The sequence below is a fragment of the Magallana gigas genome, chromosome 5 (genome assembly GCF_963853765.1).
Source record: "Magallana gigas chromosome 5, xbMagGiga1.1, whole genome shotgun sequence".
NCBI classification, from domain to species: Eukaryota; Metazoa; Mollusca; class Bivalvia; order Ostreida; family Ostreidae; genus Magallana; species Magallana gigas.
The window spans coordinates 29,747,468-29,760,056 of NC_088857.1; the positions used below are offsets into that span (position 1 = coordinate 29,747,468).

General features: G+C 35.4%; 1 protein-coding gene across 2 annotated transcripts; it reads right to left on the minus strand.

The window, feature by feature from the left end:
* Positions 1–3,164: 3,164 nt before the first annotated feature.
* LOC105329489 (uncharacterized) lies at positions 3,165–9,336 on the minus strand. Of its 2 annotated transcripts, XM_066084517.1 has the most exons (6): positions 7,962–9,331; positions 7,806–7,874; positions 7,538–7,659; positions 5,741–5,955; positions 4,152–4,260; positions 3,165–3,962 (listed from the first exon to the last, which is right to left on the minus strand). In XM_066084517.1, the coding sequence occupies exons 1-6, from the start codon at positions 9,145–9,147 to the stop codon at positions 3,795–3,797; spliced, it is 1,869 nt and encodes a 622-aa protein (XP_065940589.1). In that variant the 5' UTR covers positions 9,148–9,331; the 3' UTR covers positions 3,165–3,794. The 2 variants fall into 2 exon arrangements, with proteins under 2 accessions (XP_065940589.1, XP_065940590.1); XM_066084518.1 differs by lacking the exon at positions 3,165–3,962 and having other exon boundaries at positions 4,252–4,377; positions 7,962–9,336.
* Between the last annotated feature and the right edge of the window lie 3,253 nt (positions 9,337–12,589).

Genomic DNA, 12,589 nt, shown 5'->3' on the forward strand with positions numbered 1-12,589 from the left:
GAACAATCCTATTGCTGATGTGATTGAATTATAATTATTGATTGAACAAATGATTGTTGATGATTGATTGATTGATTTATTGTGCAGCCATATACCTGCTCACCAATTGGGTGGCAAGTCGGTTGCTAAAATGCATGTTCAATTTCAATAAATAAGCCATGACCAAAAACGCCAGTTGGTGATCGGTTGTTGTCTTTTATAATTTGCGATATACAACAATTTATTCTCAATCAACATTTTCTATAGGAAAACACATACATGTAGCTATCAAATCTTGAGAATTCTATAAAACTTGGAACTTACTGACTAACAAAACAACACTTCTCCACTGAAAACTGTGTTCTAATGGACATTCCAAAATTCCGGGTGTGACATTAATAGATTGTATTACAATCTGTATATGTACATGTATATCTAAAACACATCTCATTTTAATCAATGATTTACTGACTGACTTACTTACTTAATAGGTGGATGGTACACATATTCGAATATTAATTATGTATAACTAAGGTAGGCCCTACATTTATGAATATGGCTGTTGACAAACACTTATTTAATAATACAGAATAATTAAAAAAAAAGAATAAGTAAGACTTATCATAAACAAGAAGTAGCATCACTCTGTTCATTTCAATATTTCCACTTTCCTGCCTCCTTAACTATTTGTAATTTCGGATCCCTCAAGTTCCCCATACAATGCGTCGATATAATTTTTAGAGTGACTACGGTATTACCCCCAGTTATCCCCCTTAACTATAACTCTTCACTTTTTCTCTCGACGCCATTTTAGACATGCGGTTTTCCTCATACAGTGCAAATAAAATTTGATTTTGGCGTTTTTGGATGTAATTATCGCGTTTAGAAGATGGATAATAAGTTTAAAGATTGTTCTAAATGTTCTGGTAAGATGAACGTACTAGACGATCACGTTTTTTGTTATAAACATCGTCTTTGTAACGAGGCCTTTCCATGCGACACGTGTAGAACGTGGTCCAAAGAACGGCGGGACAAGATTACGAAAATGATCGGTAAAAGTCTACAGAAGACGATTAAAATGAACAATAAAGTGCCTCAATCCGTCTGTGGAGACGGTATGGCAATCCAGGACACATGTCAGTCTGTGGAGGCGGCAGTCCGCGGGACGAGTAACATTGAAGAGTCCCATGTCGGGAATATCAACAATGAGGGATCAGTCTCGGTGATCGTAAATTTATCCGACATTATTCAAGACCAAGTAAGGCAACATCTTGAATTATTGCTCAAGCGTAAAGACGTTGATATAAATTTTAATGATCAACATACAGTCACTGCAAACGAGGTAAGGACGACCGGTAAAAATGAGAGCGCCAATTCCAAAATGGCGACCATAGACAGACCTCATTTTGACAAGTTTAAGGCTTATGATGAACAAATGTCGTCCTTTGAGTCCAGTGCGGCAGACGTTTTGTCTGTTAATGCACAAGACAATGACTTTGAGGATATTGATTCAAATGCATCTATGGCAGGTATGTGTACTATTTCAGATGCACCGGTAGAGGTGCCTTTTGGTGCACCTGATTCTTCTGATCCTCTGCAGTGGAACTGTTTTGTATCCAAGATGGCAAAAGTTCTCAATATTGACATTGAAGCTGAGAATCCGTTCGAGAATGAAAGGAAATCGTTTATTTCTTCACGATTGAAGGGAGACAAGAGTGACAAGAAAAAGTCTCTTGGTAAAATGCCTATTGAAGGTACACTTATTGACATGATCAAGACAGTTGAAAAAGAGGCAACCTCTGGGCATTTGAAAAATAGGTCCGTACGCGGTAGAGATGACAAAGCATTTATGGTAAAAAAAAAAAAAAGATGACTTTGATGCATTTTGTAATCCTCCCAAATTGGATGACAATATTGAGGAGGGGTTAGTTGTAGGTCAGAAAGGTAATTTTGGGAAACCAAAAGTTTCTCTCTCGCCTTTTCATAAGGAGTTAGCCAATGATTTTCGTCGAATTGACAATTCAGCAAGATAAGGCACTCTTTTTCTGTGACTCCGAGCTTGTATGGTTTGAATTTGGTTGAACTATGGATGGTTACACTTGAGTTGGCATCCCTGATTATTTTTATGCACGGTTTTTGTGAGATATAATGTCATATGCAATAATTAGTGGCAACTCAATTTTCAACAACCCCTCATATCATGAGACAGAATCACACACCCCACCATCATTGGTAGCTCCTAAACGCATCATCTTCAAGTAGACAAACAAAGCACATGCATCGTCTTTCTTGCTGTTTTTTCTTTCCATTAATTCATTGTATCTTACTTCTGCCTTTCGTCCATGATCCTTCTTTATTTATATGCAGTGGTAGAAAAGTTTTTGCAATGTGGATTCTCACTTTTTGAATGATGAACAAACCCGAAAGCGATTTCAAAGTTATTGATATCATTTAAAAGATATAGGGAAATTTTGATTAAAAAACGTCAATATGAAATTGTCAAGGGAAATTAATTTGTTAGAAACTCTAAAAAAAGTTAGGGGGGGGGGGTGGTTTATATTAAGCAAATATCTTTCATTTCTATGGTGTAGTCATTCCGATTCCTATTAACAAAGATTGAAATGTTACAAACGTCGTTTATGTTCAGAAATTATTATCTGAAATACAAAAATATACAAGAAGAGGAGATCGAAGTCAAGAGTGAGAAAGATCAAACTGTTACGTGAAAATGCTGCTGCAGAACTAGCAAAGTACAAACATTACTTTTAGCTTGAATGTGGAGTTCAGCAACTGGTTAAACTGAAAAAGCGGCCACCTGGACAACGTTTTCACGATTTTTTCGCATTTGATTAAGCGATTTTTATTTGTCTGAGGAGTACTGAGTATACTTTTTTTCAGAGAACGTAGATTTTAAGCTTGATTTAAATACTGTATGTATGTTGTAACGTTATTGGTAATTATATTGTAAAATGTAAATGAAATATTGGAGAAATGTGCAAATAATTACTGTAAATAGCAAATGTTATGTATTGAACAACTCATAAACAATAATTATACACACACACACACACACACACACACACACACACACACACACACACACACACACACACACACACACACATTAACAGTGAAAAAAAATTGACACTTGTTTTATTTGTTTTAGTAATGAACTAGAACATCGATTTCGTTTCATTGGCTTTATTCAATCAGGCATTTAGTCAGCACTTTTATGATGTTATACAATTCTGTTTACAAGTATGAAAGGCTACGATGACACAATATTTATTACATGAAGTGCAAGAAAACTAAGAAAAGAATAATTTATACTTTAACACGGTATAGATAATAAATACAAGCATAAAATCAAAATCAAACAGAGACCCTGCCAAATTCAAACTCGTCTTTTGGTGTTCTTTTTTGCCTGATTTTAATATAACCGAACTAACACAAAACACTAGACAATTTTTTAAAAATACAATGTACAATATGTATACCCATTGATATCACAATTTTGTGATGGAATAGAATAAAAATACATCATATTAAAATTGTGTAATTGAGGCACTACTAAACAATCCGTTAAAAAGTCACCACATTGTGATCATTATTTAAAAATAACAACTGATGATGTTCAATATAGACTCATCAAAAAGAAATAAGGCATTCGTATTTTTAAAGTATGAAATGTCTACAATTCTTACACAGAGAGGAAAAACACACTTTGCATTTCAGATCTAAAGATATCCTCATGGTGCAAAAGAAGAAGTAGTAATTCATGTTTATCACAAAATGCGTTAAGTGACTTTTTTTACTCAAAATTGACAGTGAACATGAGACCCTTCGTTGAGGGGTTTGCCCGACATATTTGTACACTTCTGCATGTAATAGTTGTAGTCATCAGATCTGCGACTTAAGTCAACGGCAAGGCCAAGGTAATGTTTGGATGTACAGGAGTGACAGGCGCCAGCTATGGAGCTCACCTGTTGATTAAAATATAGAAATTTGATCTTATGACTATCTATCAATTAATCTATCTATCTATCTATCTATCTATCGATCTATCGATCTATCTATTTATTTAATTCATTGGAAAAAGACAAATCATTACGTATATTAAAGCATTGAGAGAGAGAGAGAGAGAGAGAGAGAGAGAGAGAGAGAGAGCTTACAAAGATATTTTTTTCCTTTCCAAGTTCATTAATGAAATTAAGTAACTTCTCATCCAAGCACACATCTCCTCCAGGGGCTCCCGGATAAGAACATTCACTACAAGTGTACCTGTGAATAGATGATAAGTGAATGTTGCAATTGCCTTGTTTCTGTGACATGATAACATGTTAGTCATGGTTTCAGCGTCTCTGATTCGGTCTCGGCAGACACCATTGTTAGTCTCATCTAAAAGAAAAACATTAAAAATGCAAGCGCCCCAAGTTTGTTTGTTTGTTTTTTTCAATTTACAAGTTTAATACCCCCACATTTAGTCCAAGTTACCTATCCATATTAACTTTAAGCTGACACTAATTCATGAAAGCATTTGGTCGCCTTATTAGTTTCGATCGCTCCTCTTCTGCCACTTGGGTATATTTACATTTTACAGTGCCTTTGCCTGTGATAACACTACGTATCGATTTTGCACTATATAACCCATAATACAAATGACGCCAAATTGAGGCGCCGGCGGGGTTTGCTTATTTAATCATACGATGACTTAAAATTATATAAATATAAGTATTGGGGAATCATTCTTTGAATATTATGAGGTGATAATTTCGGTCGGGGCGTGATCAAATCTATCATAAAGCCCTTCGGGCTTTAATGGATTTGATAACGCCATAACCAAAATTATCACCTCATAATACTCAAAGAATGATTCCTTATTCCTTATATATATACCGGTTGAGAAAGTTACGGTCGGTTGCTTTCCGAACGAGGCATTCAGGTTGCACGGACTTCTTGCTGCATGAAATACACAGTGTAGTGAAATGTTTGTGATAAAGAATAAAGGAAACTACAATTAAGAAAAACACAAAAATTATTTATTCTTTGAAAGAATTTCCAAGGTATCCGTATTATTTTCACTCATTGTGCTGCTTTACTTCGCATGCACATCGAACACGTGTGTCGTTCATACAGAGTGCATAACGTCTGCATCTTTTTAAAAAACCTGGCGGCACTACATCCATCACAGTAGATAAATGACAGTTAGTCCAAATAAGGAACAACATAACATTGTTTTAACAAAAAACGCTCCGTTCTAAAATCCATGCGATCAATGACATTGCTCGATCTGCCACAGTGTGTGTGGGTGTTGCGCATGTGCGATGATATGACATACACAGGAAAACGGTCTACAATTATCGAGAGGAGTACCTGGACTTTAGTCTGTCTTGTTTCGTCGTTTATTGGATGTTCCTTGCCAGTGCAGTGGTTGTCATATTATTTTTGTTCAAAACGCGTTTCTACAAGTCTTTTCGTCCAATATAACGTGTTCGGGTGTATGAAATATCTAAATGCTCATTATATAGGGGTGTGTAGCGATGAGCAGAACAAAAGAAATCGGCAACTAATATAGCGGTAGTCGGAGATAAAAGGGAAATAACGTGTATTCATAAATTAATGTCAGCTTTAAAATTTCATAAATCCATAGCTTTAATCGCTATGAACAATGTAGAAAAGACAATGAAAGAAAGATGACTGTAACAGAAAAAAAACTTTGCAGAGACCAGAGAAAAACGTTTGAAAAGGACATCATAATTACATTGATCTGCAAGCAGCACGCCCGTTACAAGTATCTTCCATATTCTTATTAGCATACGCAGAATCGACCTTTTTTGAGGGATGGTCCGTCCTCAATGTAATGTTGGCGTTGTTCAGAATATCACAGGCTAACTCTTTGGATCGAGTGGAACAGACTGGGTCATCACAAAGGGAAGCGTCCGATTGGCTGATATACGAATCCGCAACCCAAAGATTCTGGAATATGAAGAAACTTATTTTGAAACAATATTTGTTGATGATCCAGTTCTCATTCTTTTTCGTATGTGTTTCATGTCGGTTATCGTGACGTTAGCGGTATAACTGTAACCAAAACTATTACAAAGCCCGAAAGCTTATATGATGAATCGAAGAATTGAGAGTATTAAAAGTCGATCTTCATCTAAATGTGATTGTTCGCTTTCTTTAAAAAAAAGACAATGCAAATTTTCATTTATAAATCTAAAATAGGAGTTGTTCTTTTTAATAATGAAAACATTTTTTTGACTTTGGGTCTAGAATGGGTAAAAACCCTGCAGTTTATCATGAAAACAAAGAATTTGATCCATAGTTTGAAAGAAAAATAATTTCCGAGAAAAAATGTGTCATGATATTGCGTTGTTGCGTTTTACTAGGACATTTTTTTCTTGTTCTGTATGCATAAAAGTTAGATTCGTAATAAAAATGATTATGGGAAGATTCATAATTTTTTAATCATTAGATATATCATCCCAAGTTCCTAAGACTAATGGCTCTCTCTTAAATTTCTAAAACATACAACCAGCCGTGTATTGCAAGAACTAAAGTGGAGAATTATTCCCAAGATTTTTTTTTACACACAATCTCTTTTTTTTAAATGTACATTGATTAATAACTAGCTTTTATTTTATTAAATCATTAATAGGTAGAGGACTAGATCCCCCTATCTTTCGTGTAAACCGATTATTAAGATAGATCATGTGGTACTTTACTTTCTAATATGTAAGTTGAAACGTACTTATTGGTAACTATCGACATACTAAAGAATTATTTTTAGAAGACACATATATACACCGGTATTATAGAAAGGGAAAGATATTAGCTAGCCATACCATTAAATGTTTGTTTTTTCCCAATCTATAAATTCTTTATGCAGTATATGCAAATAAATGTATTTCAAACAAGCTTTTTAAATACTTTTCACTACCATTAGTACTATGATTATATTTAAAGCTGAACACAACTTGTAAAAAGCATTTTCCGCATATTTCTCTTTCATCGCCGCTATCTCTACATTCCTTTTAAATGTTCAAAGCATTTTGCTGTTTAGGTCTCACCTGTGTGTACATTCATATTACATCTCTGTTTTACTCGGTTGCAAAGAAATTATCAAATTCATTCGAACTTTTTCTAAGCTAGGAGAATACTCAACAAATATACAGGTTAATGCATCATTATATACAAACAAAAAATGCACATAAAACAAGAAATAAATGCATGAAATCAGAGTCCAAGAAAGGAATACTACACGTCGACGACGGGTTTCAGGTGTGCAATCGGGTGGAACGATATCGAAGGGTTTATATTACATACATGTATCTATGTAACAGTGCCTATTCACGAGCGTTGCCGCAATGCCGTCTGATAAAGTAACTTAAATTTTTCATGAAATAAGCAACACACAGTCTCGTTTGATGATTTTTTCTAGTGAAAACGATTTTAAAAAACCAACTTTTTTGTTGTGTATGGAAATGTACACAGTTATAGACTTAAATATCTAGATATTAAAATAAAAGACACAGTTCTACAGAATACATTGAACCTCATTCCAACAGCGATGTGTTAGTTGATACCAGATGTATTTGTCACTTTTGAATGGACCGTCAACAATTTTGTAGCAGGAACCCTTCCTAAGTCGCCCACCAATACCAGCAGTGGTGCTAGCTGCAAAAAAAAAAAAACAAACACGGTTTTTGTCAATAATGCAATCTCACGCAATATTGATGCTACTTGTTCACATAAAACATAAGCAAAAAGATTAAAAAACAATTATGACAGTAATATGTTATCGTAATCAAATAAAGTATTACCTTGCTTACGACCATTGACAGCATTGTTGACGTTCGACACGCATGCGCACATACCTTTTCTAAATTTAGCTAGTATATAAAAAATACATAAATTTTTAGATAACCAAAACACTTAATTTACAATATAATTTACATTTCAATATTAAAAAAACTTACATGTCCTGAAGGCAAACGAAGTGGAAGAGCAAGAAGGATCGTTACAGCCTTTGATGCCCTGAATTTGCAAGGTTCTTCCATCCTCCAACGCTAGCGCAACAAGAGTGTTACTTAACCCACGTTCAATCACACTATTCACAGCTTCATTGACATATGCATTATTGTAGGTCTTGGAAGAAATGACAATATTGACGGGAATTGAGTTAGGGTTACTAAGTTTCGAACTGGAAGATGAAAACATTATATCTGTCGGCCACCCCAAGACATAGGCTAGTCTCACGCTAATATCTTCTACGTTTTTTTCGGTAAGTTTAGTTTTTGGAGGCTCGATTTCCAGCTGAATGATTCGTTCTGTTTTCTTAGGATAGGAACTTGAAAAACAAGTTTTAAAAACCGACCATCCAGACGAAACAGTCTTCGTAAATTCTTCCAATAAAGCATCCTTGATTGTCCAAAACACGCGCAACTGATCGCTTAGACTCAGATCACAGAAGCTAATGCCAGGTTTAGGGTTTCTATAACAATTTATATGGGACAAGAAGGCAGTTTCTTTTACACTTTGGCATGTCACATCCGATTGGGGATACATAACATAAGCTAAACTTTCTTGCAGACACTTCCTCACGGCATCAATCCATACCTTTCCCTTATCAGAAAATCTAGCATATCTGTCGTCATAGAGCTTGCAATACTTTTCTGCATAAGTTATCGCATACCTTTCGTTGGTAGACTCACACGCTATCCTGGTTTCGAGACATTCTTTATACCACGAGCAATCAGTTCCTGCAGGGATGTAACATTTTATTGGAACCAAAGAATCACGTGGTTTTATTTCTTTTTGGGGGTCACATTGACAAAGATTTGTTCCATGGACTCCCATACCGGAGGTCGCAGAACACTGATGCCAACAGGAGTTTGTGTTCGGGTCGCGACATGTAATTTTGTTGGTTAGACTTTTGATGGTTGATCTCTTAAGGCACACCGCGGGCTCATAGTTCGAATCTCCGAAAAACACTGATGATACACACTCTGTCTTTCCTTCTGTCCCTTTGCCGTTCTCGCATTGGCATTCCACAGTCGGAGATAGAATCAGAAGAAAAGAAATAACTTGGAACATAAAGATCAAATTCTCCATTTTTACGAAACTTCCTGGTTGTAAGCTAAGTGTCATCAGGATTTTAAACATCCGTTTAAAGGTTTTACTTGCACAATCGATTTAAAGAGCCACAGATTGAAATCATCGATTTCCTAAAATCATAATTAAGTAGCTACGCCTTTAAAACAGTTTAACTGTTATTCTTTTAAACGAAATATATTGAATCGTACTGTATTGCATGTGTTTTTTAAAATTTGCTTGATTCACAATGCCTTATTGTATATTTCGTTTTCCCACTAACATCTTTCCGGAAAATGGCTATTTAGCAGTCCCTCTACCGGAAAAATGACTATGTAGTTAATTTTTCCTCCACGGAAAGTCTATTTCCCAAATTTTACAACCAAGTTACCCCACGGAAAGCCTACTATATACCGGTAGTAAATCCCCCCCCCCCTTTCTTCCATTCCGGTCAGGTTTATGGCGGATCGTTTGTGACAATATTTTGCAATTTCTGAAATGACATTGATTACTCAAATGAAGGGTAATTAACGCTTACTAGCTCCTCTCAAAAACTACTTTGTTAATCTTACGTAATTAATGATTACGTAATTAAAGGAATTTAAAATATGTTTTCAAACATTTGCATACTTAGAAATAACATCTAGCGTATTAATATTATTATTATAATTTATAAAGCGCACAATTTTAAAAATAAAAATGCAATCATTGGCGCCGTAAGTACAAAAAAGAACCCCATATATCTGTTATACATGCAGAATACATGCAGAATTTTAAAAATGTTGTGTAAGAAGAGTTCACAGGTTTTATTTTTTGTTTTGTTTGTTTGTTTTTAAATGCACATAATTATTTAAAAGCACACCTATAATAATTTTTTTTTAGCTGGCGCTTAAAAGTAGTCTGTCGGCAATTCATTCCAAACGGTAGGTCCTGATATTGCGAATGACATGACAGCAAAGGTTTTGCGTAAGAGCTTATGTAGAGCTATCACTCGACAAGCACAAGTTTTACAGAACAATTTTGCAATAACTGCAACCTTTGGATGGTACATTCCGGCAATCCGTACAAGACACTGTTGGCATAGTCCAGATGGCTAGTAACTAAGGACTGTAATATTTGCTTACACGAGTCTTCAGTAAGGTATTGGCAAATATGGTTGATTTAGACCAATTTCAAGGATATTGTTTTTCATTTTTCGCTAATTTTCTTAAAGTTAAATGTTCATCTAGATAACAACCGAGATATTTAATACACATAGATGAATTTGCACGAGCACCCACAACATTTATGGAAGTGGAAGAGGACAAAGATATCATCTGCTGCCTTCCAAATAACAAAAATTCAGTTTAACTTGAGTTAAGTTTCAATCTGTTTACTAGATTTATCCAGTCAATGATATTAACTAAGACGTTTTCTAAATTTGTTATTACACGTTTTTCATCTACAAATGCCTTTGGATTGAAACTTTCATATGCGGAGTGGTCATCGGCATAACCTAATAAGAAGACCCCCGAGTCTTTGAGGAACTGTTGTAGAGTGCTTGCGTATACAGTGTAGAGCGCAGGTCCACATATACTGCCTTGTGATACTGAAAATTCCAGTCATCTAGGCTGAGATTTAGACGCATTAATAGACACTTCCCCCCTCAATGAGGAAAGGTACGATTGAAACCAATCAAGTGCTGACTCAGTATGGAGTTCTCAACCGTATCTAATGCAGCGGAAAGATCTCATGCGACTAAGGCGGTGACTTCCTGCTTCTCCAATTCCCACAGAATGTCTGATGATAGTTTTAGAAGAGCTGTTCCGGTACTGAACCACTCTTATATGCACTTTGATAATCAGGTAGCAGCTTATTCGATTCGAGATATTTAATAAACTGGTTTAAAGCACACTTTTCGACAATTTTTGAGAGGTAACTTAAATTACTCACCGACCGATAATTTTCAAAACTACACCCAAACTGTTCCTTTTCAATGGGGGTTTAATAATTGCTGTTTTCCATTCATTTGCAAAATCACCCGGTGTTAGGGGTTTTAATAACTATGTATGTAATTATTGGCAATAACACCTCGGAAAATTGCTTGATCAGTTTTGATGGGACTGGGTCAGTTGGGTAGGTAGTGGACTTTGAGTTGTTGATCACACCTTACACATCTTCGTCTGATCCTGAATCAAAATGTTTAAAGTCATTGTGCACTTAGATCCAAGATTTGGGTCAAAATTTTTAAAATTATCTAAAGTTTTGCGAATAGCAAGAATTTTATCCACAAAGAATGAACCAAATTCGCCTGCTAGTGATTCGTCGCTAATGTTTGGCGGCATTGGATTACTATTAGTTCTACCTATCAATCCAAACTCAAGTTTATACATTGTGGATGCATCTTTTCCAAACTCGGTAATATATGTTCCGAGTTGATATGCTTGGCATGTATTTGTTGTATCTGAGATGTTTTCTATAGGCCCGTTTGGCACATCGAAAGACCATCATTGTCTGCAGTCTTGTTCCCTTCCTCCTATCTTCTTTCCGCTGACCAACAGCGCATCTTTAGATGACATGATTCATCTGTAAACCATGGTAACGTCGGTCGGATCGTAACTAATTTCTCTTTTTCTCTTTTTCAGGAACACGTTCGTCCAAGATATTTCGGAGTTCAGAATTGTAAAACTTTGCTTAATCTTCCAACTTTTCATGTTTGGTTGCAATTTCATAGATCGTTCATAAACTGTGTCGAATTTAAAGCACTGAGTTTCCGAACTTTCCTCGATTTCCTAATTATCTTAGGCTTGGGTAGAGATATATAGGTATCACAAATTTCAAAATTTTCGATTGGTTCGGACAAAACAATTTTATCGTTGTTTCGTGTATCTATCTATCTATCTATCTATCTATCTATCTATCAAAGAAATAAAGCATTCATATTTCTAAAGTATGAAATGTCTACAATTCTTACACAGAGAGGAAAAACACACTTTGCATTTCAGATCTAAAGATATCCTCATGGTACAAAAGAAAAAGAAGTAGTAATTCATGTTTATCACAAAATGCGTTTAGTGACTTTTTACTCAAAATTGACAGTGAACATGAGTCCCTTCGTTGAGGGGTTTGCCCGACAAATTTGTACACTTCTGCATGTAATAGTTGTAGTCATCAGATCTGCGACTTAAGTCAACGGCAAGGCCAAGGTAATGTCTGGATTTACAGGAGTGACAGGCGCCAGCTATGGAGCTCACCTGTTGATTAAAATATAGAAATTTGATCTATCTATCTATCTATCTATCTATCTATCTATCTATCTATCTATCTATCTATCTATCTATCTATCTATCTATCTATGAAGAACCAGCACTGTCTCACATCTACCGAGTATGATTCCCTCTATTTCTTACGGATGCTTATAATAGTTAATTAGTTTAAGAAATAAACAGCTACATGTAAATCACCGGGGTGTGAACTTTGTTGGTCACGTGATCAAATCCCGTGAAGCCCGATATACATCTTTTAGATACATGTA